The 22,102-nt window shown below is 43.0% G+C and overlaps 1 protein-coding gene across 2 annotated transcripts in view; it reads left to right on the top strand.

Annotated features, from left to right (window-relative positions):
• The window catches only part of LOC124040226 (protein tweety homolog 2-like), a 113,884-nt gene that overhangs the window by 71,918 nt on the left and 19,864 nt on the right, over positions 1-22,102 (top strand). For both annotated transcript variants that reach the window (XM_046357195.1, XM_046357194.1), the window contains exons 4-6: positions 3,764-3,984; positions 7,933-8,028; positions 14,360-14,432. In XM_046357195.1, the coding sequence (XP_046213151.1) occupies positions 3,764-3,984; positions 7,933-8,028; positions 14,360-14,432 (390 nt within the window). The remainder of the gene's footprint in view (positions 1-3,763; positions 3,985-7,932; positions 8,029-14,359; positions 14,433-22,102) is intronic.

Below are 22,102 nucleotides of genomic sequence, written 5' to 3'. Positions count from 1 at the left end.
ATAGTAAAGTCTTGTTACCTACCTCCAATGACTGGAACAAACTGCAAAAATCATTGAAGCTGGAGACCCATATCTCCCTCACTAGCTTTAAGCACCAGCTGTCAGAGCAGCTCACAGATTACTGTACCTGTACATAGCCCATCTGTAAACAGCCCATCCAACTACCTCATCCCCATACTGTATTTATTTATTTATCTTGCTCCTTTGCACCCCAGTATCTCTACTTGCACATTAATCTTCTGCACATCTACCATTCCAGTGTCTAATTGCTATATTGTAATTACTTCGCCACCATGGCCTATTTATTGCCTTACCTCCCTTATCTTACCTCATTTGCAATCACTGTATATAGATTTGAATTTTTTCTACTGTATTATTGACTGTATGTTTACTGTATGTTTGTTTATTCCATGTGCAACTCTGTGTTGTTGTATGTGTCGAACTGGTGTGCTTTATCTTGGCCAGGTCGCAATTGTAAATGAGAACTTGTTCTCAACTAGCCTACCTGGTTAAATAAATAAGTCAAATAAGTCAAATAAATAAGTCAGCAACACTGACTTCCCTATTCAGACATGTGCCTTGAAGTATGTTTTAAGTGAAGTGAAACTTCTAGCATCATGCAAAAGGTTGTTTCTTTTTGCGAAGCCACTTTCTCTTTCCTTCCTCTCCTCCACTTATACTCTCAATGTCTTATGCCATAAAAAGTCAATGCTGGTCTCTTTGTGGAATTTAGACCTACAATAGCTTTCAAATCGTTCCCCACAATATCCACCATAGTCAACCGTTCTGAGGATATTCTAATAACCTCCCCTCTATGTGTGTCAATCATTCAATGTCAATCATCTTTTCTTCTAATGAAAGATTTGGTCACTTTCATATTCTGTCTTCTTTAGAACCCACAAACCAAAATGGCTCTTAACCCCTCCGTCAGGACAGACTATCTATTTTGAGATATAAAACGTCAGCTGTGGTCACCATCACATCGCTGGCTTTTTTCAAGATTTTATGAACCCAATTTAACCAATGGAGGAGAAATCCATCTTTGGGTGGCAGGAGGGCTGCAGCACTTTAGAGCCATGATCCATTTAACGCCTGAGCTCATCCATTCAAATTTAATTGAAGGAACCCTCCTCTTCTCCTCTCCTCCTCCCTTCCTTCCTCCTCTTCTCCTCCAATCCTTTACTCCTCCTCTCCATCGAGCAGAGAGTTAGTTTGAGCAGGAGCACGGTATTATATTCACACAGCATCCTTGAGTCCTGATATCCCAATCTCACAGCGCCAGTTGTTCTGTAAACACCAGAGAGAATCTCACAACATCAGGAACCATCTGTGTCCTCGGTTTATTCCGTTTGACATCAGTACTATTCATGATCATGTGATTAATATATGCTGCGGAATGCAAGTGCAACACATGAAAACGGAAATGTAATAATCATGTGAAGTTTTACCGAAGTCGTTAACTCCTGCTCAGTTCTCCTGGCGTGAACAGAGCCGCATATATTGTATGGAGTTGCACCTAAGTTTCACCCCTGCTATGTTCCTCTGACGTGAATGCAGCAACCTTGAATCATATGGAGTTGCATTGCAGGTCTACAAGTTATTTAAGTCAGTTTTGCCATAACACCCAATATTTTGTGAGAAATTGTCTATTGAGAGAAACTCAAATGTGTGTGTGATTGGATGGATTCACTATACACTGTCCAACAGGCAGTGAAAACATAGGGTACATTCCAAATACCACCCTATTCCGTACATAGTGCACTACTTTTGTGACATACCCGTAGTGGATGGATGATAACAGCAGAGCCACAGCCATACGTATCTACAGGATCATTTGAAGCAATGTGATGATGAGGATCAGACGAATCGATACAGGCAACCAACTGGATCTAGTGACTCCCTAGGCTCTACAGATAACATTCCCATGCAGTCCCACAGAGCTCAGATACATGCTTTCCCAGCAATGATTTCATCTCCCGGGTTTGAGGAGTTGAAATAAAGCCGTGGAAATTAGGTAGTGGATCAGATAACAGTAGCACACCAGACATATGTTGTTGATAAACTCTGTCTTTCGGTCTGCCTCACAAATGGCACCCTATACCCTAGCCATATGGGTCCTGGTCAAAAGTAGTGCACTAAATAGGGAATAGGGTGCCATTTGGTTTGCATATTCTGTTTCTGTAGGGCACGAAGACAGCCAGCCAGGCTGGCTAGTACAAGTGACTGTGGTACATTAGGCCTTGGTGGCCCTGTCACAATCATTGTAGCGTAATGTGTTTGTTCCGTATTTGGCAATTCCATCCAAAAACCTTTGCATGTCACCTCAACTCCCTAAACCAACCCTCTGACTAGCTTTATCTTCTTCCCCTGGTTCCTAATCTCTTTCACTTTCTCTCTCTTTCACTTTCTTTCTTTCTCTCTCTTTCACTTTCTTTCTTTCTTTCGTAATTTCCCCCTCACTTTCTTTCTTTCGTCCTCTCAGATACTCTCTTTCTTTCTGGCTCTCCCTTTCTGTCTCTCTCTCTCTCAATCTTAATTCCCTTTATTTCTTAATTACTCTCACTCTTTCTCTCTACCACATCCCCCCCCTCCCCCTATAGCCAAAGGCAATCTAGTGAGTGAGGAGTCCACGTATATTGAATACCAAACTACCTCATAACTTCCACCCAGCAGCCCCCCAGAACCAAAGCACATCGCTGTCCCCACCTCTACAAACACATAAACAATATGAGCGGTCTGTACGCCTGCTGAATGCCAAGTACCTAGGGCTAAATGGAAGCATTTATTGCCCCTTTTAATTATCAAATACCAAGATGTCACTGACTCTGAAAAACATTTCCCAGTCAACAACCCTCTCCCTGGAACTATGTTGTAATTAAGTGGGAAGCGAAGTGATAGTGTAATCCTGCTCCACATTGGGGTTGGGTACCAATTAAATGGCACTGTATGTGCATTTTCTTTTGACCAGAGACCTATGGGCCCTGGTCAGTAATAGTGGTCTATATAGGGAATAGGGTGCCATTTTGGATGCAGTATTGGTACTCCTTTCATGTTATGTGTATTTGGCAAGAGTGTCACAGAAAAATGTGAGTAGGAGGAAGTTTATAATTCTCTTGCTTGTTTGTTTAGTTGTTTGTTTCAAGGAGGCTGTTGCCCTGGTTGCTAAGCCTAATTTGCAGCAGTATGATTATGCTGTTTAATTATGTAGAAAACCGTGTAGAGTTTATTTCTACATTAGCCTAGAATTAAATGAGAAAATATACCACCATGGTGACCCCAGAATAACAGAACGAAGTCATCTCTGGAGAACCAACAAAACCCAGTGCAAGTGACATTCTCCCACGTCATATTTTCGGGTCCTGTCCCCTAATCTTTTGAATGGGCTTGGCAATTATATCATCAAATTTGTGAAAACGTGGTCATTTAAGATATATCTGAAATTATATTAGTGTTCGTGGATCTGCTAGATGTCTTTTACGAAGTTCTTGCACTGAAGACCACTAAGGCCCATTGTCAAGCCTGCCCTGTAATACTCAGCTAAATCCGCTATGGGCCGCAGGAAAAGTAGTGCACCAAATAGAGAATACAGTGTCATTTAGTATGCAATCTAACTATTGTTATTCATATGGAAGTCAATGGAGTATTCTGTGTGTACTCACACTTATCCTCCTCCTCCTCTTCTTCTTCTCCTTCTCCTGCTCCTCTTCTCCTTCTCCTCTCCTCCTTGCCTCTCCTCCTCTCCCTCTCTCCTCATCTCCTCTAGGTGACTAACACCATGGGTAGCATGGAGAGTGGTCTGAAGCAGCACCTGGCGAGGCTGGATGAGATCTTCGCTACGCGGGGAGACTACGTACAGACCCTACGCTTCATGCAGCAGATGGCTGACAACGTCATCAAACAGTTGTTGGGCCTGCCTGACTGGGACACCGCTAAAGTAGACCTGGCCGCTGTCGCAGACCAAACCGCATACGTAGAGTACTACAGGTATAGACCGGACAAAACCACATATAGACCGTGTGTGTGTGCGTGCATGTTTGTGTGCGTGCGTTCGTGCGTTCGTGCTTGTGGGCGTGTGTAAGTGTTTGCGGGCGTGTGTGTGAGTTAATGAATGGCTCTCTTATCGATAACCCATCTCACCCTGTGCTCTGCATGTTCAGATAGTTTTTACAACGTTTGCACAACAATAATAAGACCTTATTGAGTTCAGATGAAAACATAGACCAGCTGAGAGCCTTCACATTCAGTGAGTTATTACTCATGTATCCAATTCCCTGTGATGGTGTTCAGCTTGACTCTACATTTGGCAGAGATGCACACAGTAAGAGTGATCACTGAAGAGACAACAGGCACCAGGCACATGGTCCTACATCCTGCTTATACTGTACCCTCTTGAATGCCAAGAGAAGAGAAGGGGGAAGAGATTGAGGAGAGAGGGAGACTGTGATATGAGAGACAGACAGAGAGCGAAAGAGGAGTGATGGAGAGAGAGAAAGAGAGAGAGAGAGGAGAGTGAGAGAAGAAAGACACAGAGAAACAGAAAGAGATTGAGGGAGGGAGGGAGTGAGAAGGAAGGGAGAGAGAGTAATGGACATAAGATGGGGTAGGGTTGGGGGGACATAGCCATAGCTTTCAGAGGATGAAATATTAATGCGAATGGATTTGAGTTCATCCATTATTAAATCATCTGGACTGGATCTGTTCCTACATGGGCTAAAGCCAGAGACCACTGACCACAGTTACAGCACTGCTTCTATTCTGTTCTGACTGGAGCAGATGCCTTCAGATGAGGGCACAGAACACACATCGTCAGCAAAAAGTAAAGACATCAAGCACACAAATAGCCTACTCCATGTCTATTCATACACTGACACACACACACATACAGTCACACACGCACTCACGTCCAGCCTACACCATGTCTATTCATACACTGACACACACACACACACAGTCACACACGCGCTCACTCACATACAGCCTACTCCATGTCTATTCATACACTGACACACACACACACAGTCACACACGCGCCCACTCACATACAGCCTACACCATGTCCATTCCTAAACTGACCAGACCTCAGCAGAAATAGTTGTATTTTGTAGTTTATTTTCAAAATACCAACTTTTCAACTGCTCAAGGTAGTCGAATAAAGAGAATCAACTAAAGGCAAATATTTCCTTTGATATTCAAATACAGGTCTCAGAAAAACTATAATACATGAAGGTTATTTGAATATACGGTGCATTGGAAAGTATTCAGACCCCTTGACTTTTTCTACATTTTGTTACATTACAGCCTTATTCTGAAATGGATTACATTGTTTTTTTCTCTCATCAATCTACACACAAGACCCTATAATGAAAAGCCCAAAACGGGTTCATATAACTTTTTGGACTTTTATTAAAAAGAGAAAACAGAAATACCTTATGTAAATAAGTATTCAGACCCTTTACTCAGTACTTTGTTGAAGCACCTTTGGCAACAATTTCAGCATCGAGTCTTCTTGGGTATGACGCTACAAGTTTGGCACACCTGTATTTGGGGAGTTTCTCCCATTCTTCTCTGCAGATCCTCTCAAGCTCTGTCAGGTTGGATGGGGAGTGTCGCTGCACAACTATTTTCACATCTCTCATGTCCCGTCTCTGGCTGGGCCACTCAAGGGCATTCAGAGACTTGTCCCAAAGCCACTCCTTCGTTATCTTGGATGTGTGCTTAGGGTTGTTGTTCTGTTGGAAGGTGAACCTTTGCCCCAGTCGGAGGTCTTGAGCGTTCTGGAGCAGGTTTCAATCAAGAATCTCTCTGTACTTTGCTCCATTAATCTTTCCCTCGATCCTGACGAGTCTCCCAGTTCCTACTGCTGAAAAACATCCCCACAGCATGACGCTGCCACCACCATTCTTCACCGTAGGGATGGTGCCAGGTTTCCTCCAGACTTGACGCTTGACATTCAGGCCAAATAGCTCAATTTTGGTTTCATCTGACCAGATAATCTTGTTTCTCATGGTCTGAGAGTCTTTAGGTGTCTTTTGGCAAACTCAAAGCAGGCTGTCATGTGCCTTTTCCGGAGGAGCGGCTTCCATCTGGCCACTACCATAAAGGGGTGATTGGTGGAGTGCTGCAGAGATGGTTGTCCTTCTGGAAGGTTCTCCCATCTCCACAGAGGAACTTTGGAGCTCTGTCAGAATGACCATTGAACAAGGCCCCGATTGCTCAGGCAGTCAGCTCTAGGAAGAGTCTTGGTGGTTCCAAACTTCTTCCATTTAAGAATGATGGAGGCCACTGTGTTCTTGGGGACCTTCAATGCTGCAGAGATGTTTTGGTACCCTTTCCCAGATCTGTACCTTGACACAGTTCTGTCTCTGCATTCTACAGACAAGTCCTTTGATCTCATGGCTTGGTCTAACATGCACTGTCAACTGTGGGACCTTATATAGACAGATGTGTGCCTTTCCAAACCATGTCCAATCAATTGAATTTACCACCGAACGTAAATTATTTGAAAACAAAAAATCTAACTAACTGATTGGATCAGTTTAGAAAATGTATTTTATTGTATGTTATTTATCTTTGTGTTGCATAAGATTAATTAATTCATAAATCTATCAATATACATGCACAAACATAGATATTGAAACAAACATTTCTAAAAAATCAACCTGCAATAGAGCATGCTGGGAAATATGATAATGACGGGCGTGGTTTTGGTTCAAAGTGATGTGTATGAGATTCAGGCCTGGATGAATGCAACAACCATGTCTCTGTCCTTAACAAATACAGTCATGGGTGGTACCTCTACAATTTACTCAAATAATGAATAATGCTTTACACTAAGCAGTGTTAATTTAACACTATTCTGGTGTCTATATGGGTCCACAGACTCAACACTTTCAGTGTTGATTTCACACTGTCAGTGTTCATTTGTTTGTGTTTTAACACTGGAAAACTGGGCGCCTGTTCAGGAGAATAGAAATTTACAGCAGGTTCAGAGAAATAGAAATGTATTGTGTAGATCAAATATGATCTACTGTCAGACAGATTGAAATATTATATGACGTTGTGTGTGCTATTCATTATATTCCTATCTGCAACATGCAGTTCCAGATGCATCCCCACCATTAGTTGAAGGTAGCAAATCCAATAGTTTCTGAAAAGTAGTCACTTCCTGAGGTCTGTATTCAAATATTTAAAAAGTAGTCGCTTTCTCAGATCTGTATTCAAATATTTTAAAAAGTAGTTGCTTTCTCAGATCTGTAGTCAAATATTTAAAAAAGTAGTTGCTTTCTCAGATCTGTAGTCAAATAGTTATCTCCAACGGAACTGTTTGTTCCACCAAAAATAGTGACTTTCTATGAAGCATATTTATATCCCAGGTCTGACACTGACATACACTCACACAAATATGTCCACATTTTCAACCAAACCTCCACTGACATACACAGAGACATCCAGTGTGATGTCTGACGGTATGCGTCCTATTGGGTTAACCAAAGGGTCCTAAGTGTCAGCCAGTCGTGTGTAAGCTAGGGACATGAGCCAGCCAGCTGACTCTCATTTGGGTTGCAACTTGGTTGGCTGCTCCCTCAGCTGAATCTGCACATTACTGTAACCATAGAAATAGAAGTACTAGCTCTGCACATTACTGTAACCATAGAAATAGAATTACTACTATACTATAACTATAACAGTATTTTCATTCAAGTCAATGTTCTCTGGTGGGTGGAACGGCAGCCATATTGAATGTACCCATAGGAATAGGCAATGAAGATAAGATAAGGGAGTTATATTTCTGTGACTGTAACACTGTCATTCTCTCTGTCGTCTAGGACCTAGGTGCCTCACCTACCTGCTGCTACTGATCCTAGATCTGTTACGCTGTTTCTCTGACTCACTGACAGACTGACTCTCTGTCATTCTCCCTCTGTCCTCTAGGTGGCTCACCTACCTGCTGCTACTGATCCTAGATCTGGTCATCTGTCTGGCGGCTTGCCTGGGCCTGGCCAAGCAGTCTCGCTGGCTGCTGACCACGTGAGTAGCCTACTGCTCCTATTTCTGTTCTGTTCAATTCTTTACTATATTGTTTGGTCTGTCGATGCACTTGATTGAATTGGCTGCTTGGAGATTTGCCATGCCCATTTCCAAGAAATATACGTTTGTGGTTGATTGAATTGACTTGGAGTCGTGCCATAACTGCCATTTCAAGAACCCCCCCCCCCCCCCCCCAGAATTTCAAGAGTGTTACTTGACCTGTTTTATGCGTCTTACATAACTTACATGAATTACAAATGCACTTGACTGAAATGGAAAAGGGAAGCCTTTTTTCTTCCTCACAGCCCGGTCTGGAATAGCTTGAATTATTTAGTTATTCGTTTGTTGTGTGAAGCTGTTTCAAGCAGGGGTAGGGAAGCAGGAGAGCAACCAACGTTTTGAAGGGATATGTTGAAGCGAGAGAATTTATATGAAATATTAAATAATTACTAAATGTACATCTTCACACACATACAACCTCCCATCTCATCTCAGTATCTATAGTCATCAATAATGATTTCCACTATAAATACTCCAGCTCCTGCTGTACTGTGAGAGGGATTCCACAGGGCATGTAATGCATCACTCTGTGCACACACACACACACACACACACACACACACACACACACACACACACACACACACACACACACACACACACACACACACACACACACACACACACACACACACACACACACACACACACACACACACACACACACACACACACACACACACACACACACACACACACACACAGCATATAGTAAGCATGTACTCATCCAGTCCCTCTGTGCTCACCCAGGCGCATAGCTTCCTGTCTCTTTCAATCAGTCATTTGGGCTGAGAGCCAGGCTTATCCTCAACCAACACCCCCTTAACACACACACTTCAATGAGTCAATGAGTCAGGCCTCCCAGGGGAGTTTCGATCCATTCCACTAGGCATTTTACACATTTGAGATTAATTACAGTTGTGAAGGCCTGCTTGTGGGGTTTGTGATGTGTGAACGGAGGTTCTTGTGGGCGTCAACCCCATTCTTGGTGCCCGGGGATAGAGAGAGGAGAACTTTAGGTAGCACACAGCACCTATGTTTGTGGGGCCTAGCTGTGCAGAATATCCCAAACGGCACCCTATTTCCTATATACGTAGTGCAATAATGGGACGGGCATTTTAAATAATTTTACTATTCGGATAATATCATGACGTTTTTTCGTATGTCCGGATAGTCTAAAAACACGTTTTTTTGTGACAATGTTTAAACTTGGACACCTGTTTGCTGCGCAGCCTGCCAGACTCAGAACAGACGGTACACAATGCAGCAGGGCTGGTGGTTTTTCATTTTTACATTTCACCAGTAGGCCAGTTGAGAACAAGTTGTCATTTACAATTGCGACCTGGCCAAGATAAAACAAAGCAGTGTGACAAAAACAACAACACAGAGTTACACATGGGATAAACAAACGTACAGTTAATAACACAATAGAAAAATCTGTATACAGCGTGTGCAAATGAAGTAAAGAGGTAAGGCAATAAATAGGCCATAGTGGCAAAGTAATTACAATTTAGAAATGAACACTGGAGTGATATATGTGCAGATGAGGATGTGCAAGTAGAAATACTGGTGTGCGAAAGGGTAGAAAAACAAAAACAATTATGGGGTGAGGTAGGTAGTTGGTTGGATGGGCTATTTACAGATGGGCTGTGTACAGCTGCAGCGGTCGGTACGCTGCTCTGACAGCTGATGCTTAAAGTTACTGAGGGAGATATAAGTCTCCAACTTCAGTGATTTTTGCAATTTGTTCCAGTCATTGGCAGCAGAGAACTGGAAGGAAAGGCGGCCGAAGAGGGTGTTGGCTTTGGGGACAACCAGTGAGATATACCTGCTGGAGCTCGTGCTACGGGTGGGTTTTGCTATGGTGACCAGTGACCTGAGATAAGGCGGAGCTTTACCTAGTAAAGTCTTGTAGATGACCTGGAGCCAGTGGGTTTGGCAACGAATATGTAGCGAGGACCAGCCAACGAGAGCATACAGATCTCAGTGGTGGGCAGTATATGGGGCTTTGGTGACAAAACGGATGGCACTGTGATAGACTGCATCCAAGTAGAGTGTTGGAGGCTATTTTGTAAATGACATTCATTTTGGATTGGAGTTGCTTAACATGAGTCTGAAAGGAGAATTTACAGTCTAGCCAGATACCTAGGTATTTATAGTTGTCGACATATTCTAAGTCAGAACCGTCCAGAGTAGTGATGCCAGTCGGGCAGGCGGGTTCGGGCAGCGATTGGTTTAAGAGCATGCATTTTGTTTTATTAGCATTTATGAGCAGTTGGAGGCCAATGAAGGAGTGTTGTATGGCATTGAAGCTTGTTTGGAGGTTTGTTAACACAGTGTCCAAAGAAGGGCCAGATGTATACAGAATGGTCGGCTGCATAGAGGTGGATCAAGGAATCACCCGCAGCAAGAGCGACATCATTGATATAAACAGAAAAAAGAGTCAGCCCGAGAAGTGAATCCTTTGGCACCCCCATAGAGACTGTCAAAGGTCCGGACAACAGGCCCTCCCATTTGACACACTGAACTCTATCTGAGAAGTAGTTGGTGAACCATGCGAGGCAGTCATTCGAGAAACCAATGCTGTTGAGTCTGCCGATAAGAATACAGTGAATACAGTCGAAAGCCCTGGCCAGGTTGATGAAGACGGCTACACAGTACTGTCTTTTATCGATGGCAGTTATGATATCGTTTAGGACCTTGAGACCAGCTCGGAAACCGGATTGCATAGCGGAGAAGGTACTGTGGGATTCTAAATTGTCGATGATCTGTTTGTTCACTTGGCTTTCGAAGACTTTAGAAAGGCATAACAGGAAGGATATAGGTCTGTAACAGTTTGGGTCTAGAGTGCCTCGCCTTTGAAGAGGGGGATGACCGTGGAATGAGTGCTGCAGGATGCAAATTTCAGTTTGAATCTGACTGTGTATTTTGGTTCCTAACTTCCCTGAAAAGTTGCATATCGCGGGGACTGTTCGATGCTAGTGCAGTACGCCACAGGATGTTTTTGTGCTGGTCAAGGGCAGTCAAGTCTGGAGTGAACCAAGGGCTATATCTGTTCTTAGTTCAACATTTGTTGAATGGGGCATGCTTCTTTAAGATGGTGAGGAAAGCACTTTTAAAGAACAACCAGGCATCCTCTACTGACGGGATGAGGTCAATATCCTTCCAGGATACCCGGGCTTTGAACCGCATCACAAGAGACATGCCAAACAGGAGATGTATAAAAATATATATATCATTAATGCTATTTCATTGTTTGAGTTGCTTTGTGTATCACCAATTTTGTAGTGATGGGAAAACAAAGCTTCCTGAAGCATTTCCAGCCAAATGTGTCGATAATAGGTTATTTACATGAGGCTTTGATTAACACATTGTACACCAGTGGCACCTGCTGGTCAAAATCATTTAGGGTTAGGGTTAGCCAAATTATTATAGATAACGTCGCACACACCGTAGCGCGTGCACAGGGTAGCCTTTTTGTCTTCTACTGAAACCAATAGCAAAGCAATCAGGTGGTTGTTCAACAAAGTAAAACTTTGGATGTTATTGATCACTTGCGTCTGATAAAGTGATACAAGCATCTGCACACTGCTTCGAAGCAAACTGCTCAGCGGTTTTGATGCATGCTCCGGTATAAACCGTATCACGACACATTTTCTTGAGAGGATTTTACTGCAACACTGCTCATTTACATCCAAGTTTCTTAACATAGGAGTTCCAAAGAGCTGTCTGTCAAGGCGAGCTCATGAATATAGGCTCCCACCCACTCAGCCTGTTTGTACCTTTTCATAGTTTTTGAGCATATCAATCCCCAGAAATATTATTGTGATGTTTCTGACAATTTTTCATGGGAATCAGAATGACTGTTCAAGCCCTTTAAATATTCAAATTTTAATGATAACATATTCACTTGAAGTGTTTGGGCTGAAACTGGATGTATGCAACGAGCATGTCTCAGTCACTAACAAATTAATTCATGGTAACTCTACAATTCACTCGAAAGGAAAGGCATTCTGGGAAATATTCAAATTGCAACTAAAGCTTTACACTAGCAGTGTGTTAATTCCACAATATTCAGTATCTATACAGGTCCACACTTTCAGTGTTAATTTAACACGGGGGAATTTGTTGTGTAGAACCAGCTCACCTGCTTTTTTCTATGATTTGACTATTAGATGTTTTTAAAATAGTTTAACCATGTTAAAATGAGAGTTCAGTTCACGTAACAGGGTTTACCTTAAAATGAGGGACAGATGTAAATTCATCACTAATCACATGACATAAATAATAATCTTCAGAAATGGCTGTGTCAAAGCAGTAAAATAACTTGGGGGATTAAGGGGATTAAGAGTTTTGGGGATTAAGTGGGGCACACGTCATAAAAACTAGATTCAGAAGTTTGTTGTTTTAGTACATTAAGAATTTCAAATGTCATGGTATATCCTTGTGTGTAGCAATGTCACATATGTCATTTGATGGAACAATCCATTTGATTGTTAAAATGGGCCTATGATTTCCTTTAAAAAACATGTGTACTCTTGCAAGTATTCTAATACTGACGTCCGTTCAGATATTTGAATGTTCAAATAACCGTGCCTGCCCATCCCTATGCACTATATAAAGAATAGGGTACCATTAGGACACAACCCAGAGCTGCCCTCTCTCTGTGTTGGTGTGTGTGTGCATCAGGCTTTATGTTTATGTCTTGTTGTTTATGTATCTGTCTATGCATGTAATGAACCACCCAAGCTTCATCTGCCACTGCCCCAGTCCCTGCTCCTTCTCATAGATCAGTGATCTGCCTGCCTGAGCACAAAAGCCAATGGTAGCTTGCTTGATTTGAAGCTGACTTGGCGGCCTGGGGTTGTGTGGCCTGGCCTTACGTGGTGTAGTGTTGTGTGTTCAATAAAGGCATGCTGGGTTATTATTCCTGCCGACTGGGTCACCCAGAGCACACACACACACACACTCTGTCTCTCGCTCACTTTAATTGAGGCCTCCATGGCCTAGTAGACCCACATAACCACTCATTAAGCACTTACAGTACAGTAGGGCAGAGCGGGCACCTATCCTTCCACACCACTGACTTCAACCACCCACCGTAGTTCCCAGAGGTCATACACAGCCTGTGTAGCCCCCCCAGAGCCCACACGTGTGCAAACACACACACACACAAATCAGAGAACACACACCGCTGTTATGCTCTTGAGGAAGACCCTTGATTGTGGATTTTATTGCACATACAGTATATTCAACTTTTCTCATGGGCTATACAGTAAATGGCTGTCAAAGCTGCATATTCTCAACTCACAAATAAGACTACTGCTGTTAATAATGAACTCCTTTATCATTCTGACAGCTCACAAACTGTCCTGACAGACAACGACCCTGGCTTCTCTTCTCACACGTCAATGCAAACACAGGAAGCGAGAGGACGGGTGTGTGAGAGAGAAAAGGGCCGTACAGCTGTGGGAACTCACAATGCCAATTATGCTGCCAGTTGTGGATTGGATTAGTAGGAGAGCTGTGCTGTGTTATGTCCTGAATGATGCACACCACACACACACACACAGACACACACGTACACAGACACACACACACAGACACACATGTACACAGACACACACATACACACGTACACAGACACACACTCACACACACGGCTCAGAGAGACAAATAGGCTCATTGTATTCCTATTGACTTACTGCACACATTCATATTGCATGTGATGAGAGAGGTGGCTGGACAACTCAACACTAGCCCATTTCATTTTCTTGGAAATATTGTGGTAATTTATGATTGGACCCAAAGAGTATTGATCCCCTTGCATGCATATGTAGATGATGTGAAATAGCTATCTAGCTAGCGGTTCATGCTAGCAGTGTTCAATTGGTGATGTCACTCACTCGAAAGAAAAGCATGTGGGGGGATGGTTAGAAGAGAGCAGGGAGGATGAATGTTCCATTGCCTGCATCATGTACTCGTAAAGAGGCTGTTATCGACTGGAGGACAACAGAGATGACGCACCCTGACATCTCTCCTCCTGTTCATACACTGTTCACTACAGAGCATTCTCAGTCTCCAGAGAGAGGCATTTGACCTTTGACCTTTTGGTTGTATGACTGACTAGGCAGAGTGACATCATCTTTGATTATTACATCCTTGATGACCACAGATTTCTAATGTTTTGTGGCCAGTGTTATAGTTGTTCTAGTATGTTATTAACAGTGTTATAATACCCACAATTCTGTCTCTCTGTGTGTCCCTGCAGGATGATGGTGTTTGGGGTGCTGACGTTGATCCTGAGCTGGGTGTCTCTGGGAGTTGACCTTGCCACAGCTGTGGTGAGTGACTGTGACTCCAAGGCCTGTGTCCCAAATGGAACCGTATACAGTGCATTCTGAAAGTATTCAGACCCCTTCACTTTATTTATGAAGCCCTTTTTACATTAGCTGATGTCACAAAGTGCTATACAGAAACCCAGCCTAAAACCCCAAACAATGCAGATGTAGAAGAAAGTTGACTAGGAACACCTCCCTAGAAATGCAGAAACCAAGGAAGAAACCTAGAGAGGAACCAGGCTCTGAGGGGTGGCCAGTGCTCTTCTGGCTGTGCCGGGTTGAGATTATAACAGTACATGGCCAAAATTCAAACGTTCATAGATGACCAGCAGGGTCAAATAATAATAATAATCACAGTGGTTGTAGACTGTGCAACAGGTCAGCACCTCATGAGTAAATGTCGGTTGGCTTTTCATAGCCGAGCATTCAGAGTTAGAAACAGCAGGTGCTGTAGAGAGAGAGAGAGAGAGAGAGAGAGAGTGGAAAACAGCAGGTCCGGGACAAGGTGAGAGAGAATTAGAGGGAGCATACTTAAATTCACACAGGACACCGGATAAGACAGGAGAAATACTCCAGATATAATAGACTGTACCCTAGCCCCTCAACACAAACTATTGCAGCATAAATACTGGAGGCTGAGACAGGAGGGGTCGGGAGACACTGTGGCCCTGTCCGACGATACCCCCGGACAGGGCCAACCAGGAAGAATATAACTTTGCCAAAGCACAGCCCCACACCACAAGAGGGATATCTTCAACCACCAAAGTAGTACCCTGAGACAAGGCTGAGTATGGCGCCAAGAAGATCTACCGCATGGCTGAGTGGCCTGCTCTAGGAAGAAACTTGGTGGTTCCAAACTTCTTCCATTTAAGAATGATGAAGGCCGCTGTGTTCTTGGGGACCTTCATGCTGCAGACATTTTTTGGTACCCTTCCCCCAGATCTGTGCCTCGACACAATCCTGTCTCGGGACTCTACGGACAGTTCCTTCGACCTCATGACTTGGTTTTTCCTCTGACATATATGTACACTGTCAAATATGGGACCTTATATAGACAGGTTTCCAATTAATTGAATTTAACACAGGTGGACTCCAATCAAGTTGTAGAAACATCTCAAGGAAGAACAATGGAAACAGGATGCACTTGAGCTCAATTTCGAGTCTCATATCAAAGGGTCTGAATACTTATGTAAATAAGGTATTTCTGTTTTAAAAAATGTCTAAAAGCCTGTTGTTGCTTTGTCATTATGGGGTATTGTGTGTAGATTGATTAGGACATTTTTCTATTTAATCCATTTTAGAATAAGGCTGTAACGAAACAAAACGTGGATAAGGTCAAGGGGACTGAATACTTTACTTTGTTTTATATATATATATATATATATATATATATATATATATATATATATATATATATATATATATATATATATATATATATATATATATACAGTACCAGTCAAAAGTACCAGTCAAAAGTTTGGATACAACTACTCATTCAAGAGTATTTCTTTATTTTTACTGTAACACATATGGAATCATGTAGTAACCAAAATAGTGTTAAACAAATCTAAATATATTTTATATTTGAGATTCTTCAAAGTAGCCACCCTTTGCCTTGATGACAGCTTTGCACACTCTTGGCATTCTCTCAACCAGCTTCATGAGGAATTGCTTTTCCAACAGTCTTGGAGGAGTTCCCATATATGCTGAGCACTTGTTGGCTGATTTTCCTTCACTCTGTGGTCCAACTCATCCCAAACCATCTCCGTTGGGTTGAGGTCAGGTGATTGTGCAGGCCAGGTCATCTGATGCAGCACTCCATTACTCTGCTTGGTCAAATTGCCCTTACACAGACAGATTTCCACCGGTCTAATGTCTATTGCTTGTGTTTCTTGGCCCTAGCAAGTCTCTTCTTATTATTGGTGTCCTTTAGTAGTGGTTTCTTTACAGCAATTTGACCATGAAGGCCTGATTCACGCAGTCTCCTCTGAACAGTTGATGTTGAGATGTGTCTGTTACTTGAACTCTGTGAAGCATGTATTTGGGCTACAATCTGAGGGGCAGTAAACTCTAATGAACTTATCCTCTGCAGCAAAGGTAACTCTGGTTCTTCCTTTCCTGGGGTGGTTTTTGTTTTTTGCGACTGCACTTGAAGGATCTTTTAAACTCTCTGGGATATGTGGGATGGTAGTGTCCCACCTCGCCAACAGCCAGTGAAAGTGCAGGGCGCCAAATTCAAAACAACAAAACTCTCATAATTGAAATTCCTCAAGCATTCAAGTATTTTACACCATTTTAAAGATAAAACTCTTGTTAATCCAGCCACAGTGTCTGATTTCAAAAAGGCTTTACAGCGAAAGCACCACAAAAGATTATATTAGATCACCACCAAGTCACAGAAAAACACAGCCATTTTTCACAAAAAGCACAAATAGAGATATAATTAATCACTAACCTTTGATGATCTTCATCAGATGACACTCATAGGACTTCATGTTACACAATACATGTATGTTTTGTTCGATAAAGTGCATATTTATATTTAAAAAATCACATTTTACATTGGCGCATTACGTTCAGTAGTTCTAAAACATGCAGTGATTTTGCAGAGAGCCACATCAATTTACAGAAATACTCATCATAAATGTTGATGAAAAAACAAGTGTTATACTACATGGAATTATAAATATACTTCTCCTTAATGCAACCGCTGTGTCAGATTTCAAAAACACTTTACTTTACGGAAAAAGCAAACCACGCAATAATCTGAGTACAGCGTTCAGACAACAAAGCATATTTGCAATGTTTTTTTTCAAGACCTCTGCAATCTGCCCTGTCATGCTGTCAATTAACTTCTGGGCCACATTCTGACTGATGGCAGCCCATTCTTGCATAATCAATGCTTGGAGATTGTCAGAATTTGTGTTTTTTTTGTTTGTCCACCCGCCTCTTGAGGATTGACCACAAGTTCTCAATGGGATTAAGGTCTGGAGAGTTTCCTGGCCATGGACTCAAAATATCAATGTTTTGTTCCCCGAGCCACTTAGTTATCACTTTTGCCTTATGGCAAGGTGCTCCATCATGCTGGAAAAGACATTGTTCATCACCAAACTGTTCCTGGATGGTTGGGAGAAGCATGGCATATGGTTCACATCGTTTTCATGCTCATCAAACCATTCAGAGAGCATTCATGCCTTTTGGATGAGGTCATTTTCATCCTATGGGGGCATAGCCATGGTAGCCAAAATAATGGCCTGCCCTGCATTTTTAAACATGACTCTAAGCAGGAACCATACCTGTATGGAAGCACCCGCTTTCAATATACTTTGTCTCCCTCATTTACTCAAGTGGTTTCATTATTTTGGCAGTTATGATATGATAATGGGCCTACATATACAGCGGTCTTCACTCTGTCCAGCTTGTTAACAGTCATCGAAAAAAATGTATGTATAGAGGACCATTTTTTGCCCCTATGGGCCCTGATCAAAAGTTGTGCACTATGTAGGGAATAGCGTGCAATTTCTGAAACAACTCAGGACCATGTCCATATCCAACTGTTACTGCTACTGTGGTAATCCATTCTTACCATGGCTGACAGCTAAGACGAATTGCTTTGGGGCCATGATTGTTCACACTCACTTTGAAAGTGTGTCTGTCTTTGTGTGCCTGTGCGAGTCTGAGAGAAATCACATTAAATAGCTTTCTGACAGAAATCCTTAGGGATATGCCTTCATATATGCTCTGAATACATAACCACAATGTGTTCACATAAAGCCATAATGCATTTACATAGACAAGTACTACTGCTGTCTAAAAAAGTGTCATTGGATGCCTGTGTCTTGGATCATATTAAACCAGGTATGAAAAGATATTGAGGAGAAAGAGTTAGAGAGAGAAAAGGGCAGCAGGAAAGGGAGGAGGAACCAGGTTAAATTTAATTACCAGAGGTTTGAAATCTGAAGGTTATTGGTGCCTACCCTTGTTTCATCCTTCATCCTCCTGGGAACTAGTCCCTCTCTCTCCTGAAGGTTTTGATCATCACTACCTATCAGCTGTGATTTAACTTAATATAACTCAACCCCATAACTACTACTAAACAGCTGTTACAGTAACCAGTAAACCAGATCATGAGTCATCATTTATAAAACCAACTGGTCAATGATGTTATGTCAGGGATGATGTGATGAATGATGGTCCTATTCAGGTCTTGAAATTCCATCACACAGAAAAAAAATAGAAAAAAAGTAGAAAAATATATATTTAATTCAGGCTGTAACAAAATGTGGAATAAGTAAATAAGTGTGAATACTTTCTGAAGGCACTGTATATCACACGTATACAATCTCCTATAACTGTGATTTCACCTTAAATGCACTTTACCAACACAAGAACTGTAATCTCAAATGAGAGATTGAGAGCGAAATGAAATGAGAGCGATTACTCATATGACTGTATCTCTGTTTATATCCTGGAGGATCTGAATGCATGTGAATTTCTGGTTTGAATACAGGAAGATGAATAGATGCTGCTGTGTTTGAGTCACCACATGCCTAAGGCTTGTCGTGTTCCCTTTCTCTTTAGTTTGTTTGTTGTTGTTCCCCCCAGATTTGACTTGGGGCTGTGGATCATGGAAAATGCATAAGGCAAAGGGCTAGTTGCTGAATGCAGGCTACAATCGAACTGAAAGATTCCAAGTCAATATTGTATGTTTTATTTTAGGCTGTAGTTTAGGTTGAGACTTCAAGGCTGGGTTTGATCATACATGCACGTACGCACACATACGCACACGCACACACACATCTCATTTAACTGGGCCACACCATGCAGCCAGGCCTGGATACAGCAGCTCATAGCTTTCTATGAGATCTACAGTCCCTACTCTGCTTCCTTTCAATGAGGTGTTAATATAATACAATCCTTATAATATATATTTTTTAATTTAACTAAACAAGTCAGTTTAGAACAAATTCTTATTTTCAATGACGGCCTACCCTAGGCCAAACCCTAACCCGGACAGTGCTGGCCCAATTATGCGCCGACCTATGGGACTCCAGGAGTTAAGGACCAAAAGGCTCCTTAACAGCTTCTACCCCCAAGCCATGACTGCTGAACAATTACTCAAATGGCCACCAGACTATTACATTGACCAAAACCATATGTTTTTTCATTTTTATTGTTGTATCATCATCTTTAAAATGAACAAGACCAAACAGACATTCAGATAGGATGATGGGGACAATTTCAGTGAAAAACATAAGAGGGCAACAGTACTTGTGCAAAGTTTCAGAATGATAACTTCCAAAATGAGTGTGCTACATGACATTTATCATGAAGTCACCCAGGTGTGTTATGCAGGTGAATGAGGACCCAAAAGCGACTTGGCGAAAACAGAGTCTTTAATCCAGTAAAGTAAAATACAATCAAAAAACACAATTTCCACTCGTAATGACGAGAACAGACTGGAGACTCGATCTTGAATTGCAGGTTGCCTCGGGAAGGCACTTGAACTTAGCAGACTCAGACACCTGCTCACCACGCAGCATCTGAGGGAAACACGACACGACAGGGCGATACACAAACACAGCACGGTGAACAATAGACAAGGATCCGACAGGGCAGAAACGGAAAACAAGGGGAGAAATAGGGACTCTAATCAGGGGGAAAGATAGGGAACAGGTGTGGGAAGACTAAATGATTGATTAGGGGAATAGGAACAGCTGGGAGCAGGAACGGAGCGATAGAGAGAAGAGAGAGAGGGAGGAAGAGAGAAAGAGGGGAACGAACCTAAAAAGACCAGCAGGGGGAAAACGAACAGAGGGAAAAGCAAAATGACAAGACAAAATAAGACAAAACATGACAGTACCCCCCCCACTCACCGAGCGCCTCCTGGCGCTCTCGAGGAGGAACACTGGCGGCAACGGAGGAAATCATAGATCAAACGGTCCAGCACGTCCCGAGAAAGAACCCAACTCCTCTCCTCAGGACCGTAACGAAAAAACGATAAAAAGGGAAACTAGGGTACTACTCTAAAAAAAAAATGAGACACGGGTAGAGAACTGAAAGCTTTAGAGCAAACAGGACCAAACAGGCCAGGAGAGTAACAACTAGGGACAGACTGAGACACAGCAAGGGCAGGAACAAGAACAGGAGAGATGCGATGGCAGGGAACAGACTGAAACCCAGCAAGACCAGGAGCAGAAGCAGAAAATTTTTTTTTACCAGACTTCTTCTGCGCGCAGTCTGAACACGCAGCCACGAAACGGCGCGTGTCACGCTCCTGAGTAGGCCACCAAAACCGCTGGCGAATAGAAGCAAGCGTACCCCGAACGCCGGGATGGCCAGCTAACTTGGCAGAGTGAGCCCACTGAAGAACAGCCAGACGAGTAGAAACAGGAACGAAAAGAAGGTTACTAGGACAAGCGCGCGGCGACGCAGTGTGCGTGAGTGCTTGCTTAACCTGTCTCTCAATTCCCCAGACAGTCAACCCGACAACACGCCCAACAGGAAGGATCCCCTCTGGATCGGTAGAAGCCACAGAAGAACTAAAGAGACGGGATAAAGCATGAGGCTTGGTGTTCTTAGTACCCGGGCAATAAGAAATAACGAACTCGAAACGAGCGAAAAACAACGCCCAACGAGCATGACGCGCATTCAGTCGTTTGGCAGAACGGATGTACTCAAGGTTCCTTTGGTCAGTCCAAACGACAAAAGGAACGGTCGCCCCCTCCAACCACTGTCGCCATTTGCCTAGGGCTAAACGGATGGCGAGCAGTTCGCGGTTAGCCACATCATAGTTACGTTCCGACGGTGACAGGCGATGAGAAAAATATGCACAAGGGTGGACCCCATCGTCAGTATCGGAGCGCTGGGACAGAATGGCTCCCACGCCCACCCCCGACGCGTCAACCTCAACAATAAACTGTTTAGTGACGTCAGGTGCAACAAGGATAGGAGCGGATGCAAAACGCTTCTTAAAGAGATCAGAACAACAATCATACGACCGGTGAGGAGGAAGGGAGTTGGTTCTGGACCGACTGAAGACCGTGCGCAGACCATGATATTCCTCCGGCACTCCTGTCAAATCACCAGGTTCCTCCTGAGAAGAGGGGACAGAACAAACAGGAGAAATAGCAGACATTAAACACTTCACATGACAAGAAACGTTCCAGGAAAGGATAGAATTACTAGACCAATCAAAAGAAGGATTATGACACACTAGCCAGGGATGACCCAAAACAACAGGTGTAAAAGGTGAACAAAAAATCAAAAAAGAAATGGTCTCACTATGGTTACCAGATACAGTGAGGGTTAAAGGTAGTGTTTCACATAATATACTGGGGAGAGGACTACCATCCAAGGCAAACATGACCGTGGGCTCCCTAACTGTCTGAGAGGAATGTCATGTTCCCGCGCCCAGGCTTCGTCCATAAAACAGCCCTCTGCCCCAGAGTCTATTAATGCACTGCAGGAAGCTGCCGATCCGGTCCAGCGTAGATGGACCGGTAAAGTAGTACATGTACTTGACGGAGAGGACCGTCTAGTAGCGCTTATCAGTCGCCCTCCGCTTACTGATGAGCTCTGGCCTTTAACTGGACATGAAATGACAAAATGACCAGCGGAACCGCAATAGAGACAGAGGCGGTTGGTGATTCTCCGTTCCCTCTCCTTAG

Source organism: Oncorhynchus gorbuscha, linkage group LG07 (genome assembly GCF_021184085.1).
Source record: "Oncorhynchus gorbuscha isolate QuinsamMale2020 ecotype Even-year linkage group LG07, OgorEven_v1.0, whole genome shotgun sequence".
Taxonomy (NCBI): domain Eukaryota; kingdom Metazoa; phylum Chordata; class Actinopteri; order Salmoniformes; family Salmonidae; genus Oncorhynchus; species Oncorhynchus gorbuscha.
The sequence above is the reverse complement of the archived record's forward strand: the minus strand, read 5'-3'. Positions and strand labels throughout refer to the sequence as shown.